The sequence below is a fragment of the Pyricularia oryzae genome, chromosome 4 (genome assembly GCF_000002495.2).
Source record: "Pyricularia oryzae 70-15 chromosome 4, whole genome shotgun sequence".
Classification (NCBI taxonomy): domain Eukaryota; kingdom Fungi; phylum Ascomycota; class Sordariomycetes; order Magnaporthales; family Pyriculariaceae; genus Pyricularia; species Pyricularia oryzae.
Window position 1 is genome coordinate 3439182 of NC_017851.1, and position 27093 is coordinate 3466274.

Here is a 27093-nt window from a genome sequence, read left to right on the forward strand (position 1 = left end):
TGTATCCAAGCATAAGCCAGGCAAAGAAAGAGTCAATCAAGCATTTCTTGCTTATCTTATCGGACTATGAGCGAAACTGCAGATTTGGTGGGGGAAATTTTGCATCGACGCACTACCATAGAACGACCCATGTTTTATAATTTTGCCCCGCCAGATTATTATTCCAAGACAGCAAAGATTCGATTTGCGCCGGGAAAGATTTTGCCACGAAAACCGCATTTAATCTTCATACTGCAGCTCATCTCTCCAAAATGGCTTCAAGCTCATCTCAATCTCCAGGTATTTCCTAAGAATAAACTCTCTTTTCAGGTTCCAACCACCTTGGCCGAGTGCGAACAAATTACTAACACGGGCCCCAAAATAACTACCAGATGAATGCCAAAACGCGTTCGAGCGAGGCGTCGCCCTCTCGCTGCACCTATGGGAAGACATGACGTTTGCGGTGCAGAACAACATGGGCGGCGGTGACTCTGCCGACAAGCGCGATTGGACGGCTGGCGCCGTGGCCGAGCTGTTCCCCAGCATCCCCGAGGTCGTGAAGTTCAACAACGCGCTGGCCTCGTCCTCGGCGCCGCCCGCAAAATCTCCATTCCCAACGCCGGACGACCTTGTCTCGGACGTCGAGGAGCGCCTGCTCGATATCATGATGGAGGAGTTCGAGATGGCGGTGCAGGACGACACGGCGTACGACGTGGCGGAACAGATCGTGCAGCTGTGGACGCAGTGCTGCAAGGGGTCGGTCGCCGAGGTAAACAAGCTTGCCGAGAGGTGGCAGGCCAAAAAGGGCAAGACCGTCGTGTTCAAAAAGGTCGATGATGCCGACCAGGACACGGACTGGGATGACACGGATGGAGAAGAAGACGACGAGGACGACGAGGACGAAGCACCTGCACTCGTGGAGAAGCGAGAGAAGCCACCCCCAGAGGTTGATGAGGATGGTTTCACCAAGGTCACAAGGAAAAAGTGATTCGAGATTCCCTGAATTTCAAGTTAAACCGGATCCAGCAGGGAGGGATAGTGTTGTTGCCATGCGTAACCTCCAGAGTTTTCTGTCTTGGCAACAGAGCACCCTACATGAGCATCCATACTCAATTGGTCCGCACAGCCGACAACGTGCAAGCAAACGAAACACCCCAATAAATACGATGCTCAACAAAATTACGAAGCCCCGTATAACGCCAAATAACCAGACAAAGCCCTCAGTCCAGGCTAGAATTCAGCGCCCCTTTAGGAAGATCACTCCCAGTCCTCTTCGTCGCTCTCATCAGCCTTCTTCGGGTCCTTGGGGCTGTTTGGAGCCTGGCTGGGTACGCCTGATGCTGCGCCGACAACGTCGTAGCTGGCCTCGCTGTCTGCCTGCGACTTGACGTCAAGCTCGTTGGACTTCCGCCGGTCGCCCGGAGTCTTGGACTTGGTGGCGGGTTGTGTGGGATGAGGTGGTACATTGATGGTGGTAGACGAACTGGTTGAGCCCGGACGCTCGGTCTTGGTAGCATCCGCAGCTGTCGACTTGGTTTGGACTGCGGGGGTTTCCTCGTCGTCCGAGTCTTCGTCCCAGCCAACTTCCTCCTCGGTGGATGCAGCTGTACAACGGTATTCATGTTCAGTACATATATCACAGACCGCAATGTCATGATGGGCGCATTATTCAACGTACCTTTGAGAAGATCCCGGCGCCTCGCCTCTGCAGTCTCAATACTGTGCCTAAGGAAATAATATCTCTTCCAGAAATCCGGATACGGAATCTCATCCGGCACAAGCTTCTCCATCGTAGTCCTCAGCTCAGGGTACCTCTTCAGGTCGGAGCTGATGTCCTCGGTCTTCTTGTCAATGTCAAATTTCTCCGACCAAGATGCGTACTCTTCTCCAGCAGGATCCTTGGAAAAGCTTTCCGGGTTCGTGTGAATGACGTGCAGCTGGGCATCGAATCGCGAAGTATGAATAACCCGTTTTCCCTGAGCATCCTTGCTCTCGAACAGGACGGCGCCCGTTCCCCGGCTGTTGCTTTCCGAAGCGGTAGGTGGTGCAATGCTGATTGACTCGCGCAGGAAGTCACGGATGTTGGTGCCGAACTTGAGGAGGGCCTCATCGGCAGCGTCTTCGGCCTTTTGGATGTCCTTGAGGCGCTGGGCAGCGGCGACCTTAAGGCGGGAAAGGACCGTCTCCGACTCCTTGAGGGCCTCATCGGTAGTCAGCTCGCGCGTAGTTCCCGAGGCGCCGGCCTCCGTCGCGGTGTTTTCTGGGGTTGCGGTCGCGAGAGATAAGGAACGGGTTCGGTTGATTATGGTGTCACGAAGACTGGAGAAGCCGGTTGTAGCATCCTGGCCGACGGCAGAGAGCTCGTGCGAGGCTTGGTTGTAAACCGAACCGCCCTAGAGGGATTGTGTCAGACTCAATGTTATGCTGGATGCCATCCTTAAAGAAATCAGACATCCGCCCCCGCGTGAGCGAGGTGGCTGCGGAAAGGTCGTTCGAACCTGCTTGGCTACAGCACCGATGAAACCGCCGATGCGGGCACCCCAGGGACTGGCGGAGAAAGCGCGGTAGGCGTCCTGGACATCGGCTGTCAGGGTGTTGGGATCCTCTGGCTGCTTGCCCTTATCATTGGCGGCCTGCTTGGCCTCATTCTTGAGCGTCTCTTCAGTAATGTGGTCGTAGGCGAGATCCATGGTGGCAATGGGATGTGCTTGTATTTGTCTGCGAGAGGTTTTGACTTGGGTAACAGAATGGGCCGCCGGGGGTGGCTTCGGTCGAATAGGCGGTCTGGACCGATCAAAATAGGCAGTGTTTGATTAGATTTAACAGTGAACAAATCAATTCTCCAACTGCTCGAACCCTTTTTTTTCACACTCAAACAGCGGGGCGAAAACCTCTATGATGTGCGGTGCAGCAAGCGACAAGGCGGCTTTTCGATATGTGCCTATCTGGATAACGGTTGCATGGGCTGATTGAGGGAAGACGTTGAGGTCATTCGTCGGTTTGGTCCCGCCCGTGCTCCCTCGCCGTCCACCTGCCAAAAATGCGGGGCATGCCAAGACGAAGCCGTGCCGCGCAGAACCATTGGGAGAAGCCAGCTCTTTGGAAAGCTGTAAGGTTTTCGGGTACTATTATAGGTTTCCTTCTCTCATTTTTACAGTAATACGACTGTCAAAGATTCGCATCCTTCAAAAAAATCTTTGGAGGGCCTTCTAACAGAATCTCTGTAGCGGCGCGTTGAAAAAAGTGTTCCTTTGGCATCATTGACTGCAGTATATTCTTTTCTTTTCTCATGCAACTCAGAGCTAATTACCTAGCAAGCCTACATAGGTACGGTACCAACCTCCGTATGCAACCTGGGCCGGACCCTGAACTCTCTTTTCAATTATCAATCAGATATTACTCCGGGCAGTTAGTACGGTAGGCACGTGACGTAGTAATTATAGCTGTTACTAGAACTAATTCTACAGGTTCGAGGAATTTAATGGCCGCCAAGGTTTTAGCAATCAGCAGATAAAAGGTTGACAGGCCATCGCCATGCTTTTTTTGTCTTTGCAATTTCCCCCCTGTTGCTTCAAAAGGCAACGGCTAGCACACAGACTGATATTCGCAGTCCTGCTGCAGCGTCTCTATTACACCTTTCTCGTCTGTTGTCGTTGAGCTTCACATAGATAGTTTACGTCTACCAACATTCGGAATGGACGCCGGTGATAGCCGAACCCAAATGCCAACTCGTGAGGCGCACCTGGAAAGGATGGCCAAGCATGTAAATAATTGAAGAAACAAAATCCCGACTGGGATTTGAAGGCTGACAAACAATGGTGGGTGCCGGGCACGAACCTGATCTACGATCTGCGGGTAAGTACCTACTTTGTACGCGGTATTAAACATATTCTCCGTATCTGCCGGTAGGTATCATGTACCTACTCCTTCTTATCCATTACTTTTTGTTTTTCGTTACTTGTTTATGCGAATCATGAAGTTGATGTCCAATGGCGGGAAACTCTCAACAAGGGAACCTACGACAAGTACAATGCTCGCTTCGCTCGCTTGATAGAACAGGAGTATGCTCCAGCTGCGAGGGCTGATGCGCGAGAAGAGGTCAAGACCATATTGGCGGAACACCCAGAATTGTTGGACAGGGTCAACGCCATACATTTACCTGCAAACGCGGATGAAATCTACAAGCAGATAGAGACAGCAGAAAGTAAGACCGCGACGGGATGCATGCCAGCTTGCAAAGTGAGGCTGTTTATGGATCGCACAAAGAAAGGATCACGTCATGCCGGACCAGGCCGTATGCCGCTCATATAGTAGCGTACACGAGACTAGGTGAAGATATTCAATCTCGATATACCTAACACAAGTAGGTCTGCAATTGAAATTAGTCCTGGTGCAGTTTCAAGTTTTAGTGGCTCTGTTGTACCGTACCGTATCAACAAGGGAATCTACATACAGTATGACTTGCAGGTCGCCTCCGATAAGGGAAAAAAGTGGACAGGGGGAATTTCGGCTGTTGAGCGAGTAGGCTAATTATTGGTCGCAGGTAAGGTAGGTGGCAGGCCAAGCAAACATGCCTTGATGTACCGATAGAGATCACTGGGCTTACCTACTACCGTACTAGTAGTATGGGGGTGGCGAGACCCTGATGTCGGTGGTAGCAGATTTAGGGGAACTCACCACCGAACGGACGAATGTCTGCCCGTCGAGGTGGACGGGGCGGGGCCTATCTGCCCGGAGCCAGTTTCTGAAGGGGGACCAACCTTGCGCCAACCAACCGAGATTGGGTAGGCAATGGTTCAATGCTGCATGCTATGAGTCACTTCACATGCCCAGCATTCGTACAAATCCTATCCGGCTGTACTTTCAGTACACGGATAATTAAAAAGAAAAAAGAAAAAAAAAAGATCAGTTTACTACCTGGCAAAGCCGGGATACCCTTAGCTACTGTGAAGTTGACAGCTGTAGGTACCTTAGGTAGGCGGGCATGCAAGTAGGTAGGAAGGTAGGTACCTAGGTACGTGAAGTGAGTGATACTGGCCTGCCTGTTGATGGTGGAGCAATGATGGCAAAGCGGGATCATTCGCCCTGCCAGGAGACACTTAGCCTGTTTGTTATAGCTTCTGCGGAGAGGGCAAGCGTGTATCCGTGTTATTTGCTCGAGACCTGATCCGCCGCTGCCTGCAACGACCGAGCTGCAAGGCGCCACCAGAATCAGTGCTGACAAATTGAAAGCTATCCGATTCCATACCCCACCATCACCTCGACGAGGTACCGTACATGGAACGAACATTTGAACAGGGAGGGCTACATGCACCGTATTCCCAATTGAGTTGAATTCGCATGTACCTTATCTTCACTCTGAGTGAACCCATGAGTAGTAGTACGGTACCATACCATACACCACACAAGTAAGACAAGATCCTCAACTACGTACTGTACTGCAACCATACAATACAATACAGTTCAGCGTCTTGTTCTCCTGATCCCTAACAGCGGCTTTCCTCTCCGGTGTAGCGGGTGGCAAATCATTCAGAGCCTCCACTTCACTGCCGACCGACCCTTGCTTGATGTTTGATGGTTACAGCCTGCGAGGTTCACTTGCCTCTGTTCACCATACCACGCCTTCCCAACTCCCGCATCAGATTTGCTGCTGCTTACTTCCGACTCCCTCCTCACCTGGGCCATTGAGGGTGCGGACACTGTGTAAGCCATCACTGGCGTCCCCCTGTTTTGTTTGGCCTTTTGGTTCCATTCCTTCCAGTTGACAATCCATCCATCGCTCTCCTCTGACCTGACCGTCGGTAGGCGGGGAAGTACTGTACTTTGTTCGGGCTTTGCTTTTCTTTGTTTCTTGTCTCGCCTACCTACCTTACCTATCTACCACCTGCCCACTATCTAAATTTTCTACCATACCACCTCAATCTTCTCAATTCGAACTTAGTGTTCCCCGGCCGAGACTGCACGAGTAAAACATTCTGCAAGAAATCGGCGGCTTCAGCCTAGGGCTCCTTTTTTTTTATCCTCCTATTTCTTTTATTTTATTCTTTTGCTTTCCCTCCCTGCGACTCGTTGCGACCCCTGCCCCTGAAATCGGGTCGTCATTTATCTCCGCTTTCCACCCTCTCCAACCCAATATCCTGCTTCCGACATCATTTTTTTTTTCGTCTGGCAATCCCTCAGTATTGTCACCCAGTTGGAACCGGTCGTTCAATTCGAGACGGGCGTGAAATTGCACGCACGGGAAACAACACTCAAACCATTTGGTTGTCGCCAAATACCGAAACAGCACGATGGCTTCGTCACAGAGCGGTTCGGTTCACAACTTCATGTTGACCCCGCAGCAACAGAGTCTGCTCTTCGCTGCACTCAACGCCAATCGCGCCAACGCGTCGCCCAACACGGGGCTGACCATGTCGCCGAATTCGTTCACCCAGTCTCCACCTGTCGACTCGGACCGGCAAACGATTCAAGAGAGCCCCTTTCTCGATTACGACTTCTCTTTCGACGGCGCAGATACGTCGTTCGACTCGCTCTTCGACAACAGCACCAATACCGCCAAGATGATTGGTGACCTGCCTGGCACAAACAGAAGGACAGAATCGATTGGTTCAAACTCTGATGGAACAGACACTCCCGAGAAACGAAGCCACCCACAGGATGACGACGACGACACGGAGAAAGACCCGAAGCGTCGCGAAGGTGGTGAGAAGGTGCCAAAGAAGCCCGGCAGAAAGCCGCTTACCTCCGAGCCGACCTCGGTCAGTAACCCCAAACTACTAGATATTTGAGCCCTTTTGCCTTCACGATATGACAAGTCGAGCCGAACAAATACTGACGATTTCTTCATGTTTCTAGAAGCGCAAGGCGCAAAACAGGGCAGCCCAGCGCGCGTTCAGGGAACGCAAGGAAAAGCATGTGAAAGACTTGGAACTCAAGGTTGAGGAGCTCGAGGAAATCTCCAAGGCTGCCAATGACGAAAACAGCAGCCTGAAGGCCGAGGTTGCGCGCCTGAGCACCGAGCTGAAGGAGTACAAGAAGCGGCTGTCTCTGCAGACCAACAGCCGCCCGCAGCAAAGACAACAAACTTTTGGAACCCCCATGGTTCATAACCTTCCCGACGTCAACTTTCATTTCGAATTTCCTAAGTTTGGAGCTTTGCCTGGCCCTCCTGTGTCCAACGGGGCTGGCGGTACGCCCTCGGCCAGGGGCATGTCGCAGACGCCTTCCTTCACCAGTAGCCCTAGCCAACAAGGTAGCCCTGACGACAGCAGCAAGGACAAGGCAACGCCATCATCGTCATACTCGGTCGGCTTAGATAGTCAGACCAAGGATGACATCGCTAAATTCTCGGGCATCTTCAGCCCTCCTCTGACCAACACAAATGTTGCCAAAGCATCGAGGAGCAGCATGGACTCTCAGAGCGGTCCCGGGCTCTCGAACACTAGCTCTCCTTCAGCATCTACGGGCTCTCATCCCGGCCCAAGCTCTTCGTGCGGCACATCGCCAGAGCCATTCACACAATCTCCCATGGGTTTCAAGCCGATAGACACACTGACAACAATAGGGGAGGAGAACTCGACTTTGCAGGCAAATGATCAAGGACTCGGTGGCCAAGGTTTAGACCACTTCTCGAGCACAAATCTGAACGACATCGACTGGCTTTCCCAGGCAAACAACTTCCAGTTTGACCCCCAACTTTTCGGCGACTACAGAGAGCCCCAGCAGAACATCGTCAGCAACGGTGGTCTCGGCGGTGACTTCTTTAACGACGCATGGGACATGGATTTTATTACTCCGTTTAATGTGGCACCTAGCCCGGTAGCTCCCAAGAAGGACCTGATTGCTCAAATCGACGCCGCCAAGGAGGATGATGCGGTCGACGTCAAGGGAGAGCTCTTGACTTGCAACAAGATTTGGTATGTGATACTTACATGTCTCAACCGATCAAGGTTTGAGTATAACCCAAGTGCTGACATTTTTGCCATAGGGAACAACTGCAAAACTGCCCCAAGGTGCAGAACGGCGACTTCGATCTTGACGGCCTTTGCTCCGAGCTTCAAAAGAAGGCTAAATGCTCTGGCTATGGTGCTGTGGTGGACCAGAATGACTTCCAGAGCGCCATGAAGAAGTACCTGGGCAAGAATACGGAGGGATGCCCCCAAAATTCAGGTGCGGCGACGTCGAGCTAGTCTCGCTGTTCGCAAGCACTGAGGACGATTAGTTCCATTTACGATTTATTGGGGCGCTATTGCTTACGATGTGATGCTTCGAATTCCCTGGCCATGGTGGGATTTGGTTCATCAAGAATCATGCCTGGGATATTGCGATTAAATGGAGTTCAGTGGGCTGGTGTTATTGGAAGGAAAACCATGGCCGTACTAATCGGTCCGTCAGGAGCACAGACTGAAGGATTGGTGGTTTTCATCTTTTGTTTTATGTATCGTCTGAGGAAACCTGACTTTATTCCTACTTTCTGTTCGTCTTTTTTATTTGCGTTGGTGTGTTTGGTTGGGACTTTTGCCATTTCACCATCCGCATCTGGGTCATTTTGGCTCGGGTGTGATTTGGAAAGAGAGATTTCGAAGCCTGCCACAGGTTCTCCACTTGGTTCTCTCGGTGTACTAGTCAATCTTTACACAAATAGGTTCTTCCAAGGAACATGTAACGGACGTTTCCCTTTCGAATACAATTATGGGTTAATCATGACAGATCCCCAGACCTTATTCAATCCTTCGCACCCCCTCTGAAGCGCTGATACTCGATGTTTCAGGTGTTCTTGGGAACAATGTTTCCCTTCCATAGGCGTATGGCCACATAAGACTGACTGTCTCCGGTCTTGAGGATTGCCATGTCTGCCCTGCGCCGTGGGAACCCACGCTGAGAGTATTATCTGTTCATGTAAACGGGTGAGATCCGCTCTCCAGCTGTGAACTTCCACATGTATCACATTACTGATCAGCTTGTTCGCTGAATGAATGCACAACGCGACGAATACAAAGTAGGGGCTAACAAACGCCATGACATACATGCGCACCGCTATGCCATTTGTGACGCCACCGCCAATCAGAGAGTCCCTCGTTGCTCATCACAGTCCAGACGTGCAAAGCAGTGACTAGAGATACTAGGTGTGCTCTGGAGATGTTTAGAAAAAGGAGGCGATTTGATTCATACTGTGGGTAGATGGCAACAAGATTCCAAGAAAAATAGAACAGCAGCCTTGGCCAACCTCGCTCTCTATATATATCGCGTCAAATTTGTAGAGTTTTATGGTTGACAAAGTAGTCCCAAGGGGCCTGCTGGTGGGTATCGAAAATTGAAATAGAAAAGGTGTCTGGACCTCGTGTCGAAAGACCAACCCAAGTAAACTCTAACCCTCCACAACTTAGCCGTTTGGATAAGTGCCGAGCTGATAGCATCGGGTTCCCTCCCGAGTCACAAACGCTGTCGGCGACGAGGCGACGATGCGACTGGCTCGAAATTCGTTATAAGGGTTGCGTTCGCGTCGTCCATATTCCGAAAAAAAATTGATGATTGATTTCGAGAGTTTGTCCGTTTAATCATCCAATGACCTGCCTAGCACCTTCCTTCCCGAGCACGCCTCTCTCCTTGGGTTTCGGGCTATGGCTTCGGCCCTTTTTCCGACTAAGGAATCCAAACACTCCTCCTGACGAGCCACTATCTTTACCACCCTCGTTTGAAGCGTTGGCGTCCGCCGGGAGGGTAGCGTCCTGCCGAGCCAGGTCGGACCAAGAACCAGCTCCGTCTAACGTCACCTGAACACCACCAGTTGGGCTTCCGACCATAGCTGCGGTGCCCTGGCGTCCCGTGCGATGAATGCCAGCACCGCTTCCTTGAGAATTGGTGTATGAAGTCGGATACGGCATGAGCGGCGGCAGCCTTCCTGGTGGTTGCTTGCGCGATCCGGGATGAGAGCCTGCACTACTATCATGACCGCTACGGTGCGACTTATGCGACGATGAAGACACCTGACGTGCGACTGGGTTTCCCTGGGTTCCAGCTTGTGCTGGGTGGCCAGGGTTGACCATTTGGGTAGCCTCATCGGTAGTAAGGGCTTGTGGCGGCCCTGGTTGCAGATTTGAGCCTTGACGGTTGCTGCTGCTGCTGGGATCTTGTTGCTCGCCTTGCTGGTCGTCTATCTGGCCAGTGATTCTTTAGGATCGTGATTGGTTAGCATCACCACAAGACACGCATATCCCTGGACCTACTCACTTCTTGTACGCGGCTAGTGTGTAGTCAAAGGGCCTAAAGTCCCTGTCAATCATGCGATAGAGCTCGTCTTCGCGGATCTCCTTCTCGGTCGCGTCGTCCTTTAATCGCTCTCGAGGCTTTTGCCTCCGGGCTCTAGCTTCCAGGGGAGCCTCCTCTAGAAGCAGCTCCTCAAGGTCGTACGTTGCATCGAAGTTGGTCTTATCGGAAGACGGAATGAAAATGGGCTCGATTTGCTTCCGCTCCAGAGCCTCAAAGTCAATGCATGAGAAGAAGTCGTGCCGGGTGAAACTTTCCCATGTTGCGCCCATTCGCTTATCAGGGTTTGGCTGTAGTGCATCCTTAATGGCGTATAAGCAGAGCAGGGATACTGGAGGTGATGTAATCGGGTACTTTGGGTTTGCAGCTTGAATGACCTGGCTGAGCGATGACTCTGAGCCACCCTCGAAAGGCCTCTGTTGGATGGTCAGGTTAGAGGACGGTGAACTTTTGTCCGTCTACCAGGACGCATGCCCAGATTCCACCCATCAAAGAGTCCAACTTACCTTATTGTAGATGCACTCGTAGAAAAGTACCCCCAACGACCACCAATCAGCCCTCACATCATACCCACGTCCTGCATAAACCTCAGGGGCAAGGTAGGCTAGAGTCCCAGACTTGCTCGTCAAGACTTTTCCGGGTATTATGTCTGACGCAACGTTCTGTAAACGTATGACTTGGTAAGCAGCTGTAATACAAGTTTGTCCGGGGCTTCAGATCAGCAGCCAAGATCTGAGACTTACAAAGTCCGTCAAGTGAACATGTCCCTCGCCGTCCAACAAGACATTATCAGGTTTTACATCTCGGTGGATGATTTTTTGACCGTGTATGTACCTCAGCGCACAACCCAACTCGGCGATCCAGAACCTCACAGCCTCTTCTGTGAAAGTCTTCCGCGAAATGTGGAATCTCAAATCGCCGCCTGTCATCAAGTCCACAACTAAGTACCTATTGAGTGAAAGTCGGCAGGTTAGCCGAACTATTCTTTGTCGCAAGTGAAAAATAAGGTGTCTGTTTTTTTGGCGGCAAGCATCACAGATGGTGCCTCAGAAGTCCATACATGTACTCGATATCCTGGAAGCTGTATCGTAAATTGCAGATAAACGGGTGGTTGACATGCTCCAACATTCGCCTCTCTCGGATGATATTTCGAACGCTTTCAGACCGAACAACTATTCGTCGCACGCATAAGATTCCCTCATCAGTTTTTATTCTCGCTTCCCTCCTCGCAGAGATTTGAATAAGATAAGACCGTAGTCTCGTATCGTGGGCGCTCATGACTGACCTTCATCTTTCCTGATATACTTCAGAGCGAAGGACAAATTTGTGTCTTTTCTCTCAACAATTCGAACCTTGCCAAAGGCGCCCCGGCCGACGACTCGCAGTAGGCGGAAGTGGTTTAGATTCACTAAGTGACAAGACACCATACGGGTTAGGATGAGTGTCACATGCCTGACAGTACCTTCTTGAAGTGTTGATGAGGAGTTTACCTTCATCGCCAAACTCGATGGGCTTGCCCTGGCTATTGCCCATCGTAACGGGGACTGTGACCTATATAGCTGGCCTATGCAAGAGACCACGCCAGGGGAAAGAGACCGTAGGTAGATAGCCAGCGGGGTATAGGTAGCTGAAACCACAGTTCAGTTATAGAGATTCCACAGAAGCATCCTCTCTTTGTCCGAATCGTCCCCAGTGTCGTCTTTCGCCAGTTGGTCCAAGAAACCAGTTTTCCAGACCAAACCAAGCCAGCGCACAGAAAGAGGGTGGTGTCAATGTCAGAACGACAAGACCAAGAACCGGGCTGTGGTCGGGGTGGTGAAGGCTTCGGGTCGGCCGAAGGGTCTCTGCTTCTACTCTTGACAATCAGCCTCTTTTTCCTACAGCTACAACCTGGTTAGGCAATAGCACCGCTGTTCTGGTATCGCGATGCACAGCTTGTGCACAATGGAGCAGAGCGTGTCGGCGAAGGTAGGAGTGTAACGAAGCGGCGATGCGGAAGTTCGAAAATCAGGAGCGAATCGAAGCAGTAGAGCTTCTGCTGAGAATCAATAAAAGTCAATTGGTGTCGCCTAGGCAGATCGTTGAAGCATAGGTGGTGTGGCGATGGGCAGCGTTTCCCTCAAGACAGAGGGGGGGGGGGGGGGGGGAATGTCAAGATTTTGGCAGGGTTTGATTGTAGTTCGGACAGCACAGGCCGATGCGGGTGATACGGTCCAAGTCCAGGTTCACGTTCACGTTCAGGTGCCGGGGCGGGTGCAGGGCGGCGCATGAGTCCAGCGTGCGTTCCGTTCGCTAGGGTCGATACCTTGCCTCAAATGAGGTACCAGATGGTTGTACTCTGGGATGGGCATAGATAGATGGGTAGATTGGTCAGGAGAAGGAAGGGTACGTACCAAATCTACCTGGGTAACTGCCGGGCTTGGGTGTGAACGAAGGAAAACGTGCAGGTAATTGTCTCGTGCTTTACCTGCCGGCTTCGGATCTCACAAGAAAAAAACAATGTCGGTTGGCGAATGGCCGGGCTGTACGTCGGGCGGGACTAGGAGGAATGGATGGCAAGTGGCGACCAACAAACAAAATACAGCGAGGGGTAAGACAAACTTAAGGTGAACAATGCAGCTAGACAGGCAGACAAGTGCGGTAAGTGCCCCAAATTAGGCATGTAGGTGGACAGATTGGTCGTTTCGGTATATTTGGCACCCTTTACTTTACGCGTGGAACAGACGACTGGCAGCTGTGTCGTTAATCACGAAAAAGTCCAGGTGGTGAAGTAGGACGCCAATTTCAGGTAAGTACGGTAAGGTACCTAGGTAGACCGTCAGCAAATAGGTTGGAGTTAGATAAGGTGTGTATGGTACGGTGGATTGGATGGGGATTATGGGTCCTGGAAATTCACTAGCAAGCGTACGGGTAGGCAGGTGGGTTTCCCTCATGGCTTTTTGTTCTTTCTACGTGTTATAGTGGAGGCAGGGGTGAGGGGTTCAAACAAAGGGATCGCTCCAGTGCATACTTTTCAGGGCTCCCTCTACTGTAACGGAGTGAGGTAAGGGTTCTCAATGCAACCTCTAAATAATTATGCAACGGCTGATGGGGCTCAAATTGGCAGTGGCAACTTTTGGAATCAATACCTGTGCTGCGTACTATGCTCCTGGAATTTACAGTTGCAGACTGTCGCCTGTCTAAAAAGAAGCTCGGCTGGAAGCGACGTACTCCGTATCTTTTTCTTTACATTTTCTTCTCTTTTTTCACCCCTTTTAGATTTTCTTTTCTTCTCCGGCTTTATCCTAATTTTTTTTCCCTCAGCTGCTACAGCTGGCTGTCCCTCCATTCTATACCCCAGCCCCGACAGTCAACCCGCCATGACTGGCTGACGAACAGACAAACAGACATGGGCACGTGCGGTGTCAGTCGCCCAAGTCATGACTGATTGCGAAACGCCCCTCCCACTTTGGCGCCATTCAATGATTGTGGTGGGGCCTGTGATCCAGACCTGCTTCGCCTCTGGTCAGGTCAGATCAGGTCTTGTCTGTCCGCCCTAATCAACCCAGGAACCCAAGGTATGGATTGTCTCTTGGGCGTTCATTGATGGCACTATTCTAGATGCCGACGTCAAACTTTAGATTAGAGCACCTTTCCTTAGTGGTTTATAGGGTTTTCTCGATATTTTTTTATTCTTATTTTAATCCCTTGCCTACTAATGAATTGTTATGTGTGCATCGCGCCATCTAACTGAATATACTTCCAGCGATGATGGCGGCCTACGGAGCAATAACGAACGACAAGGGGTCCTTATCTTGTTTTTTTCTCCTCTCGTTTTCTTTTTACTGCTGTGCATAGCCCCAAACGCAGTACCATAGCCGCTGCTACAGAAGCCAACTAACAGGACAGTTCCCTACAGCTCGCCAAATGTACTGTCCGCATAAAGCAAGGTGGTAATCACCGTAAACAATGGCGAGAAGTAAAGAGAAGTGCAAAGATAAAGAGAGAGAGAGAGACAGAGAAAAAAAACCGCCCTTCGCAGTCTTACCGTCTGCTTGTTCGGAGATGCCGCATAGCCTCAACACCCTCTTACAATGCAACTGGCCAGGATTGCAGGTGGGGATCTCGGATGCTCATAATCCAAAAGCTGACATTCCGCCAGACCGCAAATCGACCTCAGTTTCAGATCTACATTGCGTATGAGTACCGTATTTGGGACGTTGCAGTAGCAATGCCGGAGATGATATTCCTTTGCTCTTTCTAATTGCGGCTGTCGCGAAAAAAAGAAGAAAAAACCTGGAAATAAAAAGGGACATGATGTTGCCGTAAATAATATGTTTTGTTTGCACACACAGCACGGACAGCAAACCGTGTTTCTACTGTCCAGAAGCTTCGGTTTGCCCGACCTGATCATTCTTTCTTTTTTTTTTAATTTTTGTTTATCCCATCATATCCTTGCACGTCGACATCGCATCACACCACAACGACAGCGCCCGACTCCCCTAGCTTTTGCCTAGGTTCGGCATCTACCTGCCTGCCTTAGCTTTTAGGTATAAGCTTCCGTGCTGCCGATTACACTCCGAATCTATTTTTCTTGGCCGGTCAAGCTGGTGAGTGTCAAAGAGGGTAACCCCCCCCCCCACCCCCCCAATCAAGGGCTAGCCCACATCTGAAGACGAGGAGGGGGAAAAAAAGAGAGAGAAAGAGATAGATAGAGAGAGAGAGAGAGAGAGAGAGAGAGAGAGAGAGAGAGAGAGAGAGAGAGAGAGAGAGAGAGAGAGAGAGAGAGAGAGAGAGAGAGAGAGAGAGAGAGAGAGAGAGAGAGAGAGAGAGAGAAAATGTATGTCAGCACAAATTTCTAGCCTCCGCAAACGTGTCCTAGCCTGCATCACACTTGCCGTGTATAGTAACCCTTATGAGCGAATGAGGCCAGGTACCTTGGGTACTTCGGGCTGTGTTGAGATGTAATTACGAAGTACTCCGTATGAATACCCAAAAGATGCTAATAAGGTAACTCTGGCTTGCTGGGGTCTAGAACCCCAGTGAACGCTTTTTGTGCCATCAGTTGGGTGGGCAAGGTGTGCATGAAGTCTTGCGATTCAGAAGGGGGGATTTCTGTATGGAATTGTGAGGGTTTGTACTAGCTAGAGCTTGAACTATAACTAGTCTAGATCCTATACAGATCAATCCAGAAGACTGCCGGTAATAATTGTTAGAGAAACTAGAGAACCTAGGTAATATTGACAACATCAGGATCTATCACTATAGGTAAGCGTTATCAATCAATACCCTTGCATCCCATGTGCCAGTCGCGCGACAGCGGGCGCAGGAACAACAGACGGGCAGGTTAATGTGAGCACAAAGTATGCACGATGGGGGGTTTGATTGCTTGATTGCTTGATTGCACTGCCGCATATTATATTGTAACCTAAACCCGCGCGCCGCGAACCAGACATACGAGAAGAATATCGGTCCGCGAGAATGGTCCTGGTCAACAATTACCATGATCCCAGGATCTGGTACTATGTACATACACATGACCCCCTGAATGAATATGGACGGGGCAGAACATGGGGGGTACTTTAACTTACCCTGTACTTACACTTACTTTATCGATGAGGCCCCATAATGTACTTCCCTTGTTTTTTGCTCCATTTATTTCTTGAATACACACCTACAATTCGCCCAAATTCTTGCCCAAAGTGCTCCATTCATATTCATTCAGGGGGTCATGTGTACTTCGTAGTGAACAAAGTGGAAACGTACGTAGTACCGTACCGGATACCGTAGTAGGGGTACAAACTTCAACTGTTGGAGGGGAGTTTTTTCCCCCTGAGCGGCCTCATATTTGGACGCGTTAGGGATTTATAACCGTGGACAAAAAGTAACATGGTTTCCGTTATCATGAGCTGGATGGACGATCACAAGTGACAGGAAAAAAAAAAACGGCCAAAAGAAATTTGGCATCACCATACGGGACCGAAAACGTTACAAGGATTGAGCGGTAGAATCCACGTTCCGAAGGAGGGATTCGCGACAAGTGACACGGTTTGACGGAAAGTCAAGAACGGATTGCAACCTCCTTTAAAATGGCCGATCATCATTTTCCAGAAGGTTTCCATGCGTCACGAGAGAGATACACCCAAACATAATGCTGACTGGCATCTTGTTTCGTCTTTCTCGGTACCCGAAATAATCTCCGGGGGAGCCGATTTTTGACGACCTACTCCGTACAGCCAGGCAAGCTAGCTGTTGGTCGGGTCGGGAATAGAGTCGCGTGGTATGGGGTCGCGATTTTTTCTCGAACATTTCCGTAACTTGTGGGGTTTATAACCAACCGCCTAGGCTAGATTAACCCATTGGGATCCAATAGGATCAAAATCCAGCAGAAAATGGTGGTGTGGTGAGGCGAACTACTTCGTAGCTGCCAATAAATGGCCTTGCCGCTCAATCACTGCTGACTTTATTCCAATCCACTTCAGGGGTTGTGATACTTTCTACAGAACCGGGCTGGGGCCTGCTAATACGTAAAGAAATGAGTAGCTTGCATCCAATCTCAATTGGAATTTCCCAGGCTGGCTGGTAGCCTGCCCACTCGGTAAAAATACTGAAGCTGTACCTGCGGAATACCGGACATGCAGCAGAATTGAAATAATGTGATAACTTCATGACACCTCCAGCACATGAGCAGGTGAAAAATCCCGCTCACCGTCTAGGTAAGACACCTACCTAACCTACCTAGGTAGGTATGTATGGAAATTATTCAAGGCTCTATTAGAGCAGTGCCGAGCGGGGACAAGGGTGCATCCATTTCCGCGTCTAACCAGATACCTACCTACCTACGTAGTGAGGTAACCGGATCATTAACAAATAGACTACGTATTTGCGCGTTGCAGAGCAGTAATCATGACGTCAGTTGCCTATCCAAAAGGTCTGGGCTTGCGATGCTTCTCCAAGCACAGCAGACAGTACACAATCATCCTAAAGCACCAAATCCTACACAATACAGACGGAAATACTGAGCTTATATGAGGCCCAGATCTCTTTTACCTTGATCAATCATCCAATCTTGCTCCAAAATCAATCAACTCGGCCACAATGTCAGCTTTTCGACAAGCACCAGTCCGCCTCGTTACTAAGGGTGCCGCCAATGTCATCCGCAGCTCGACGCGCCAGTTTCACGGCGCGGGCATCGCACGCATGCCGTACAAGGACGATCAAGACCGCGAGTCCCTGAAGCCGCGCGCACAGGAGTATTCCAAGAGCGAGGGCGGGGACAATGAGGCGGCCAAGACGGATGCCGCCTTCAACCCGAACAAAACACGCCCCGAAACCGAGAAGAAGGCCGGGGGAGAGTCTCTTGATGCCAGCCCAGCAAACAAGGACATCTCAGCAACCAAGCCGCAGGAGAACAATACATCTGGCCAGCAGAAACAAAAGGCTAGCGGAGGAGGAGGCCGCAAGTGATTCTGGGGCTTGCCAACACAGGGAATCTTCAAATTTTAAATGAGGCATGAGCAGCCATGGGCCATACCTGGAGCGCACGTCGGTCGGGCACGGCGGCATATCATAGACCTAGCATATACCTGCATTAAAAGCAGGTGATTGTATGTATAACTTGTGTCAAACAGCAACTGGTCTTGCAGGAGAGTAATAAGTGGGTATGTCATAGTTGAAAAACCAGCGCCAAATGGGTCAAAAGGATATTCGACCTGACGACTAGCCATAGAAGTCATCATAATCCTCTCCTTCTTCCTCATCCTTCGGTTCCGGTGCCTTCTTTTTGGTCAGATTCTTCCTGCACATCGGGCACGTTCCTTTGGTCAGCAACCATGGCGACACGCACTCCAGGTCGAATCTATGCGAGGCATGGCAAGGCAGCTCAACGACAAGGCAGTAAGGATCATCAAGGTGTGGCTCGGCACAGATGGCGCACGAATCCGTCTTTTTGAGCTGCTTCCTCGGGACTCTGTCGAGGCCATCTAGGAACTGCTGCGTGACGCCCTCCTCCTCGTAAGGCGGGTTCGCAATGTCCACGTCGAGCAGCTCCATCAGCCCGCGCAGGAAGTCTAGGTTGTCGGAGCTCGGCGCCGAGGAGGCTAGCGTGCCAAGCTGATCCTGCACGAGGCGGAAGCTGGTGGAGAGGTCGTTGGGGGTCGGCATTGCATGCGGGTTGTTGTGAGAGCTTGTCGCGCCTTCGTCGGGCCTGATCTGGTGCATGTGTGCGGTGAAGGTGGACATGTCGGGCTGCCGCCGGCGCCGGGGCGCCTCGTTCGGCTTGATGTTGTGCTCGACTATTGGGCAGTCGGGTTGACATTGATCCGTTGTTTTAGAATCTTCATCTTCATCCTACGTAGGGGTTGCTTGCTTTACGTTTTGCTGCGTTTTGCTCGTACCCCGCGGCAAATATAGGTGGACATACCTTCGTATTGAGTCGACATGATGGTTGAGTCGTGCTCCTCGAACTAAACGGAATCTGAGTTTCCAGAAGTTTAGAGGCGACTTTGTTTGTATTTGTACTAATATGATCGGTTGTTTGATCTATTGTCACGCGGTGGTCTTTTTTGGAAGTTTGTCAAAAGGCTGTGATAGCTCCAGGCCGCAGGACAGTGACGTTTCCTTAGGTTCAGATGGATCCACCTTTCGCGACTTAGCAAGGGTCCTTCTCCAAATCCCGCCACGGGAACCTTGCCCGAATGCTGCCGTACTAGATATAAGGTACCGAGTAAGCAAGCAAATCAAATCAGTCAGTTTCTTGGTCACTCTTTCGGCAGATGCAGAATTCTAAAGTTGCCTGTCTGGTAAATGGCACTCTGTCTCGCGGTGAAGCAACCCATAAAGCCAGGTATTCCAGGTACAACCACGATGTAATACCATAGACGATACTTTAGGTACCAACCTTACCGGTACTTTCGCCTCCGAGACTTTTAGCGGGTCCCGAGACCAAAGACCCAGCTAGATTGGATTGGATCTGAATATGTGACGGCTTGGACGGAAACTTATTTCGCGTCATCCTGGCAACCACGTCCACAGGCCTACGTAATAACGAATTCTTGCGAGACAGATACCGGATCTTCAATCTTGTTGTAATAACTACTTACTGAAAGCTTGGTATTTACTTGATCGGTCGTTGGCTGAGACGTAAAATTGATTGCAACTTGACATAAGGGGAGGAATAGAGAGAGCCACACAACCCGTAACCACAAACACCGGGAGATCAATGGCGTCGGCATCCTCAGTTGCAGCAGTCTTTGGTTGCACCGGCCTGGTCGGCTCCAACATCCTGAGCACGCTTCTGGCAGCCAAAGGCACCTCGGGCACCGTGCACACCGTCTCGCGTCGGCAGCCCAAGGCCGAGGGCGCCAAGCTCCGCGCGACGGTCGAGCCCTCAACCGAGCAGTGGGCAGCCAAGCTGGCGGCGCTTCAGCCGCCCGCGACGACGGTGTACTCGGCCGTCGGTACCACGCGGGCCGCGGCGGGCGGCCTCGAGAACCAGCGCAAGATCGACCACGACCTCAACGTGGAGATCGCAAGGGCCGCCAAGAAGGCGGGCGCCAAGACCTTTGTCTTCATCTCCTCGGCCGGCACCCGCGGCATGCTGGCCGCGCGCGCGCCCTACTCGCAAATGAAGATCGGGGTCGAGGACACCATCAAGGAGCTTGACTTCGATCAGGCCGTCATCGTCAGGCCCGGCCTGATCATGGGCCAGCGGGAGGAGAGCCGCGCTGCAGAGGGGCTGCTGCAGGGCTTCTTCAGCGGGCTGGGCAGAGTCTCCACGGCGGCCAAGGACTTCATGGCGCAGGATGCCGATGTCATCGCCAGGGCGGCTGTCGCCGCAGCGGTGCAGGCCGAGCAGGGCAAGGCGCCGTCCAAGTACTGGATTTTAGAGCAGGCGGACATTATTCGCCTCGGAAGGGCGGAGTGGAAGGACGTGTAGGCTTTTACACAACTAATTGAGTTTTTCAGATATTTGGAGGATACCGATGGTGAAGATTGACTTCATTAATATTTTGTACTATGAGGTGATTACTTTCATTTTTGTTTCACACGTGGCTGGCTGCCTGGGGATGATTGAGCATGCGATATCATTTATCAGATGTATTCTGCAGATCGGTTGCGATGGTTTAAACTGTCTGAGTGACAAGCTTATGAGGGTGTCGGCGACCGGAGATTGTGTATCTACGGTAGTTTCATACGATACCTATCAATGTTGTGCTTTTTTCTCTTCCCATTCAGCTAGAACATCAGTGGTAAGGTACCCAGTTATATGACGAGGCTGATTGAGCGAAGGCACGATCGACCACCTTCTATCGGATTCGGAGCACAGCGAGCGCCGCTGCTTACTAGCCCCACATCCTTCGGACGTGGCCGGTGAAGAGTGACATTGCCATTGCCTCATATCGCCGGCCGACCCTGGGAAATGGATAAAGCACGCCCCTTTGCCCAACAAGAGAATTCGGATTAACTTTTCACGTGAAATCTACTTGCCAAGACAACAAACACAACATACGTGGTAGTGGGTTTAGATAGCTGAGCAAAACAAAGGCCAGTCCCCTTTTCTCAAGTTACTAAATTACTCGATAAAGCTGCTACCCTACCTGCCTAGCTATAGAAGCTCCACCAGCAAACAAACCCCGCCACAACGGTTTATCGCGACCAGTCAGTTCGCACCAGTAAGTCGTCGACGATGGCAACGGCTCGACCTAGCATCGTGGGCCCGGACTCGGGTCCCGAGTCACCATTTCCATACAAGATGGAGGGCAAAGTCATATCTGGATTTGGCAGAGGATCCAAAGAGGTAATATAAATCTGTCCCTCTCTAGACTGGCCCCTCCTTACCTCAGATCCCTTGGGACATACTTTTTTTTTTTTTTTTTACCCTCTTGTCTTACATAGTAGTTAGCTCTTCTTCTCTCCCACTCACTCGTTTCAGCTTTGATACTTACTCAAACTCCCGCCGATAATTTTTTTTTTTTTAGCTTGGCATCCCGACAGCCAACCTCCCTGTCGACGCCACCATCAGCCCCTGGATCTCCTCAATCTCCTCGGGCGTCTACTACGGCTGGGCATCCCTCCAGCTTCCCCCATCCCACCCGGAGTCCCCGTCATCTTCCTCTTGCTCCCCATACGTAGTCTTCCCCATGGTCATGTCCATCGGCTACAACCCCTTTTACAACAACACGGAGCGGTCCGCCGAGGTGCACATCCTGCACAAGTTCACGGCTGACTTTTACGACGCCCCTATGAGGCTGCTCATCCTGGGCTTCATCCGCGATGAGAAGAACTACGACTCCCTAGAGGCCCTCGTCAAGGACATCAACACGGACTGCGACGTTGCTAGGACGAGTCTGGACAGGAAGGCTTGGGTACCCCAGGGCGGGCTGTTGCACCCCGCTGTCGATGTGCGAGAGAAGCAAGGCGATCTCGATGGGAGTTGGCTTGTGAGGCCGAACGATAGCCCGAGCGCTTAGAGTGGGCTATAGATTGTAGAGACACTGTATTTGCCATCACTTGCATGAGTTGAGTTTATAGGAACATGCTTGGCGCGTCTCAAAATAATGAAAGCTCGAATCTTTTTCATTCGCTAATATGTACGAGTGACCGATGAAACGCACACCGCACAATCCCCTATGTGTTGGACGTGCCCGCGGGGGAAAGGAAAATAAAATAAAACAAAACAAGAAAACTTGGGTATCCTTTGTTGCTACTTGTTCCAGGAAATATGAATAGAATGAGCCTTCAGTGTCCTTCAGTTGGTCGACATGAAAATCGACAGAAGCTCAGGGAGTGTAGGTATATGAAACAATAAAATAGCCTGAATGTACAAGGTAATTGCGCCTAGCACAATAAGTCTTGAATGGCTGGGCATGTAGTTCTTGATATAACCGTCTGAAATAGCACAGTTCTGTCCAGAGAAGTGAAAATGGCCCATGACATAGTCTCTCAGACCGCCAGCTGATGCGGCTCTTGATTGGGATAATAACAGGGAAGGAACTTGAGAAGCAGCGTGCATGTCAGCCTCCGGGTACCAACAACTGAGGATTGGTGATTAAAACACTTACGTTCATAACAATCATCATAGGGATATCAAACGTATCCCTCCGTACATGCCACGTGTAGCAGCACTCCACCTTCCCATCCCGCTCAATTTTGGATATGCCATGCTCACCGTCGATGCGGGCGACGCGATTGCTCAATATACTCTTGCGTGGTACCGCTTGCGGACTTGTCTCGGCCTTGGCCGGTGCGCCACCTACACCAGGGTCGTCAAGAGCGGTTGGCGAACGATACTTGAGCAATCGCCCTTTGCGGGTAACCTTTCCACGACTGTTTTCGAAGGCCAGCTGGGCGAAATCCTCATAGAACTGGATAACGCTATCGTCGTCCATGATTTCTGCGATGAACAGCGGCTCAGGTCCAGAATCTGATGCCGGAATTCTTACCGATGAGTCCACTGTCGTGGCTGGCTGGTCTGGCTTCGTAGCTGACGCCACCACAGACGAGTTCCCGGCCCGCAGGCGAGGCGTCGAGAGACCACCGCGACCAGTCCCCGGCCCACTTGCTGGCTCCGATGTGCTCCCTATACTGGTGCCTGTATTCAAGTTTAGATTGGGCTCTTTGCCAAGAAGTATATTCTTCCTCCATCCCGTCAACGCAGTGAACTCCTTGTTCACTGCCACCACCTCACCTGTGCGCCGACAGATCAGCGCAGGGGAGGAAGACTGATGCAGAAAGTCTTCATACTCAAACAGCGCGCGCTGTAAGGACTTCTCCATAAATATGAGATCCGCCCTGCTCAGGGTGCGTGTGCAAGCTATGAAGGACGGCCGTATGCTCGCCAGAGACTTGGCCACACGAGAAATTTTACCCGCCGACAACCGCCGTTGGAGCAAGGCAATGAGTCTGTGGAAGGCTCGAACGTACATGTATGGTTCTTTGACGTTCTCATAGATTTGGGACGAGTCCCGGTGTCGCTTCCCAAGAGCGGCCTCCTTGTTCAGCCTCGCGGTTATGCCGGGCGTGGGGTTCGCTTTTGGTCGCGCCGCTGCCGCAGAGTTAGAGGCTTGTGTGGTCGAGTTGTTCCCAGATCCTGTGTAATTAACAGGTGTTGGGGAGCCATCCAAGTTGACTGCTGGCTGCGGGCTGTTATTTTCAGTGCTTGGGCTCTGAAGGCTGCTAGGACCAGCAGCAATAGCGTAGGCGTGCGGTAGCCCGTGGCTCAGGTTGCCTTGAGTATAGGGACCGTTTGACTGATCCAGCCCGAGAAGGCCGCCTAGCCCATTGTTCCCTTCGTACAGCTTGTCATAGCCGACGCCGTTGTTGAACATTCCGGGGCCAAACGTCATGTCGCCACCACCGGGCGCCGAGATGGATGGATCCCTGGGCGGCGTTTCTGCAGCACCAGAAGACATGTGACCTAGCATACTAAATTCCATGGCACCATACTGACTTCCAAAGTTCAGCCCCTCTAGATTGAAATTGAAGATTGCCGGGTTACTGGGATCGAAGAATGCAGAAGAGAAATTGGATATGTCACCAGATACTTGTGGAACTGTTAAACCACCCATCTGCGCGGAAGGGTGGCTTTGAAATGTGGGAGATACAGGAGACTGCTGAGCTGCATAAGGAATGCTCTCAGGAAGAGTTGTGACCTGACTTGTCGGGGAAAAGACCCCATAAGTTGAAGAGGCACTTGGTTGAGAGAAGTAGGTCGACCTAACATTTGATGACGATGCTTCAGAGGCCACGCTGGCAGATTGCCTATGAGGGTGAGTCCGCGGTTGGGCATTGTTGTTGTTGTTGAAGTTTGGTCCAAGGACAGGACCAAGTGCTTCAGGAGGTGCATCGTGAAGATACTTGGCCTTCTTTCTCACACCGTCTTGACAAGCCTCAGCGAGGCCACGTTTTATACATCTCTGACAAGGGCGCTCGTCGCCTTAAAAGGAGGGGAAAAGTGTTGTCAGCAACATGTTCATATAGAGGTTCCAGAAGTAGCTCTGATGTTCAATAACAAACTTACCACATGTAAGGTGGGCCCTTTGACAGGCGTAACAAGCTCTCCGGGCCTTCTTTCGCCTCGGCCGATGTGGGTCCTTGGGGTCGTACTTCTTCTTGACCTCTGCGGCGCCCTCCTGGCTGGCATCGGGGGACATCTTGTGGTCAATCATCTTGTCGTCTTCGTCTTTATGGTGAGAATCGTGCTCGTCGTACTCAGACATGCCATCCGAGACTTCACCTTCGTGGGGCTCAGGATCGTCCGCCATGTTGTCCCAGGTTCGACAGGCCTCTCTATATATATGCGTGTAGACGTATATATGAGCAGCCTCGTGGCAGTGGATAGCGCGCAGGGTCTGGTATGGGTGCAGGCCCTGGGTGGGTGGTACTCTCACACCTGGTTTGCGGCCTGATGAAATATGACTGGCTGGTAGATTTGCGAAACCACACCTTTTTTTGCGCCTGGACAGACCGGTCACGAAATATCTCGCGCCCACGTCGCAAAAGATGTTGGGATGCGGTCGAGTACTGCACCTAGGCAGCGACTAGGTGCCTCCAATCGCTCGGCCGACTGACACGACGCTGCGGCGGAAATGATGTATGCGATTCAACCTGAACGAGGCACACAAAACCAAAAACAAAAAAAGATATCCCTGAATACGCATGCAGTGTTGCCAATCCCTTATCACACGGTCCAAATTAAGGTGACATCCAGAAGAATTAGGTAGATGCCGATGAGCATGCGTGAGGGCACGCAGCCCCAATTCAGGTGGTAGGCCCAGCGTCCCGGTTAGTCGGAGTACCGTGACAGCGCGATATGCAACCTTGCAAAGCAGAGGAAGTCCAAAAAGAAAAGAAAACAAGAAAAAAAAGATAATATGGAACTTTGGTTGGCCCCTTCTCCCTCTGGACAGGGGTATATTGTTCGAGAGTTCGAGGCAAGCCTGTCCTCGCTACTCTCCTGGATTGGCTCGCGGTCCAGTCCCAGTTGAGATCCTGTGTAACCGCCTCGCACGTCGAAGAATCGATGATATGTTATACCGATGGTCAAGGTTTTGTCGTAAGGTAGGTATCTTAGTATTTCCAGACTGGCGGCTAAAGATAGACAACCTCGGGTCGGGAGGGGACGACAGCAGGCTGGGGCGGCCGATGACGAGGTCACTCTCTAAGGGTTGTAGAGTAGGTAGGTTCACTTGCGAGGGCGGACCGCGGGGCGTGATAGGACGGCGTTCAACTGCAGTTACCCGTGGGTCTTGCCTCTTCTGAGCGCACGATCAGCACGCGGGCAAGCCTGCCGGGCCCTGGTTGGATTTACTGCGCAGCGGCCGAGAGGAATAGTTGTAAACACCAGAATACCACCCTTCAAGGGCCAGGAAGACCGGACAGGTTGCCGCGGTCGCCAATGGCGCGATGTGTGCTGGGCTGCAGACGTATGGCTCAGCTCGGCGAGATATGAGGGAGTCGTCCGTATGCGGCTGATTTTTGCGAGGCTGCGAGGGGTCGAGCTTGGCTAGAAAGTCCCTGTCGATTGGAGGCGGGGGTGTAGAATCGAGGAGGGTATCGGTTCGTGGCGTTAAGTATAGTACTGGAGGCGTAAGCGTGCGCGCGTGATCGGCTGTGATCAGCGCGACTTAGAGTGGTAGGCAGGTAGTAGTAGGGCGGGCGTATCAACAAAAAGGCAGGTCAAGCAAGCAAGCATGCAGGACTCGACATTCCTCGACGGGCGGCTGCCGTTTATGCGTGTATCTTCGGAAACGAAGCTGTGATATGTTGCCGAGCCTGCACCTCTTGGCACTCAATTGCAAAAGTCCACCGTTTTGTCTCTCTCCATGCGTTGGCAATTTGACGGCCGGATGCCGACGACGCGGTCAGGCGCCGCGTTTGCTGTCACTGTCAATTCGACAATTGATGCACAGTCTGATGGATACTCCAACAGGCCCGCCAGTTAGGCACCTCCTAAAAATTCAATTTTTTTTTTTTTTTTCGGTATGCGGGGTGTTCAGCGGACGTTGCAATGGGCCACCCACAGAAACCGAGATTCTCCATGCAGTAATTAAGTCTACATCCATCCTGAAGATAGAGATGACGGATTGATTCCACAAGCGGGGAAAAGACCTGAGAGACCTGGTCCTGCCTTGCCTGCTCGCCTTGGGAGAGCTCACCCTCACGCCGCTTCCTTGCGCCGATGTACACGAGTGGAGGCTGTCTTGGCATACGGGGCCCACTTGGGGATGTTGGATGAGAGCATTATCCAATGAAATGATGTTATTGCTCTCGTCCATCGCAAAACAATGGACAGATAAACAGGGCAAGGGAACCTGCAAAACCACACTTCTGGGCAACTTTAATCTTGACCGTTGCAATGCTTTACTATGGTACTTTTGCCAGTTTATTAATTACATGGATTAGTCTAGAGTTCCAAAGCTAGGTAGACCTACTGCACGGAGTACTCGGCTTTCCTCCAGAGGCCGCGGGTCAAGAGACACAGGCGCCTAAATCTCTCATCTAATACCCTCAACATGTCTTGGCAATCTCACACTGGAGTAAGCCGCAACCTGTATCACCTATCAGACGCGAGAGTGTACGATAAAAAGCAAGTCATCACAATCAAAAGGCCGCACATGGATAGGACAGGCACACTGCATTGCGTCGCAGCATTTAAGTTAGGCCGTCCGACCCAATTCTTTTTTCATCCAATGATTGAGGGGATTGGTGACCTGAATAACTAATTACCTCATGTTAACGGCTATTTGCATGGGGGCCAAGCATTTGCTTCTTCTTTCCTTATTAGCACTTGTCTTTTTTCTTTCTTTTTTAATTGCTGTTACATATACGCAGCTTCATTGTCAAAGCATGGAGTACCAAAGATCCTGC

At 51.2% G+C, this 27093-nt stretch overlaps 9 protein-coding genes across 9 annotated transcripts; 5 read left to right on the plus strand and 4 right to left on the minus strand.

Annotated features, from left to right (window-relative positions):
* Window positions 1–21: 21 nt before the first annotated feature.
* MGG_06516 (uncharacterized protein) lies at window positions 22–2935 on the minus strand. Its single transcript, XM_003716988.1, has 3 exons — window positions 2478–2935; window positions 1658–2372; window positions 22–1583 (listed from the first exon to the last, which is right to left on the minus strand). The coding sequence occupies exons 1-3, from the start codon at window positions 2667–2669 to the stop codon at window positions 1237–1239; spliced, it is 1254 nt and encodes a 417-aa protein (XP_003717036.1). The 5' UTR covers window positions 2670–2935; the 3' UTR covers window positions 22–1236.
* Window positions 2936–4602: 1667 nt separating this feature from the next.
* Window positions 4603–5208, plus strand: MGG_17176 (uncharacterized protein; the record flags this gene model as incomplete). Its single annotated transcript, XM_003716989.1, has 2 exons — window positions 4603–4763; window positions 5097–5208. Coding segments are annotated over 2 exons (273 nt in total), but the record flags the coding sequence as incomplete, so codon positions are not given.
* Window positions 5209–5371: 163 nt separating this feature from the next.
* MGG_12814 (uncharacterized protein) lies at window positions 5372–8721 on the plus strand. Its single transcript, XM_003716990.1, has 3 exons — window positions 5372–6737; window positions 6835–7895; window positions 7967–8721. The coding sequence occupies exons 1-3, from the start codon at window positions 6270–6272 to the stop codon at window positions 8166–8168; spliced, it is 1731 nt and encodes a 576-aa protein (XP_003717038.1). The 5' UTR covers window positions 5372–6269; the 3' UTR covers window positions 8169–8721.
* A 425-nt stretch (window positions 8722–9146) lies between these two features.
* MGG_06514 (AGC/YANK protein kinase) lies at window positions 9147–12392 on the minus strand. Its single transcript, XM_003716991.1, has 7 exons — window positions 11736–12392; window positions 11531–11653; window positions 11306–11417; window positions 10989–11193; window positions 10752–10907; window positions 10210–10661; window positions 9147–10149 (listed from the first exon to the last, which is right to left on the minus strand). Exons 1-7 carry the CDS (start codon window positions 11776–11778, stop codon window positions 9537–9539), a joined length of 1704 nt encoding a protein of 567 aa, XP_003717039.1. The 5' UTR covers window positions 11779–12392; the 3' UTR covers window positions 9147–9536.
* On the plus strand, window positions 12349–12516 carry MGG_17177 (uncharacterized protein; the record flags this gene model as incomplete). Its single annotated transcript, XM_003716992.1, has 1 exon — window positions 12349–12516. The coding sequence occupies one exon, from the start codon at window positions 12349–12351 to the stop codon at window positions 12514–12516; it is 168 nt and encodes a 55-aa protein (XP_003717040.1).
* Window positions 12517–17080: 4564 nt separating this feature from the next.
* On the minus strand, window positions 17081–18854 carry MGG_12816 (uncharacterized protein). The gene is made up of 2 exons (XM_003716993.1): window positions 18647–18854; window positions 17081–18518 (listed from the first exon to the last, which is right to left on the minus strand). Exons 1-2 carry the CDS (start codon window positions 18663–18665, stop codon window positions 17944–17946), a joined length of 594 nt encoding a protein of 197 aa, XP_003717041.1. The 5' UTR covers window positions 18666–18854; the 3' UTR covers window positions 17081–17943.
* A 590-nt stretch (window positions 18855–19444) lies between these two features.
* Window positions 19445–20352, plus strand: MGG_14854 (fmp52-2; the record flags this gene model as incomplete). Its single annotated transcript, XM_003716994.1, has 2 exons — window positions 19445–20157; window positions 20334–20352. The coding sequence occupies 2 exons, from the start codon at window positions 19445–19447 to the stop codon at window positions 20350–20352; spliced, it is 732 nt and encodes a 243-aa protein (XP_003717042.1).
* A 321-nt stretch (window positions 20353–20673) lies between these two features.
* On the plus strand, window positions 20674–21972 carry MGG_14853 (riboflavin kinase). Its single transcript, XM_003716995.1, has 2 exons — window positions 20674–21022; window positions 21204–21972. The coding sequence occupies exons 1-2, from the start codon at window positions 20912–20914 to the stop codon at window positions 21693–21695; spliced, it is 603 nt and encodes a 200-aa protein (XP_003717043.1). The 5' UTR covers window positions 20674–20911; the 3' UTR covers window positions 21696–21972.
* Window positions 21737–26337, minus strand: MGG_14852 (uncharacterized protein). The gene is made up of 3 exons (XM_003716996.1): window positions 24245–26337; window positions 22287–24160; window positions 21737–22218 (listed from the first exon to the last, which is right to left on the minus strand). Exons 1-3 carry the CDS (start codon window positions 24486–24488, stop codon window positions 22168–22170), a joined length of 2169 nt encoding a protein of 722 aa, XP_003717044.1. The 5' UTR covers window positions 24489–26337; the 3' UTR covers window positions 21737–22167.
* Between the last annotated feature and the right edge of the window lie 756 nt (window positions 26338–27093).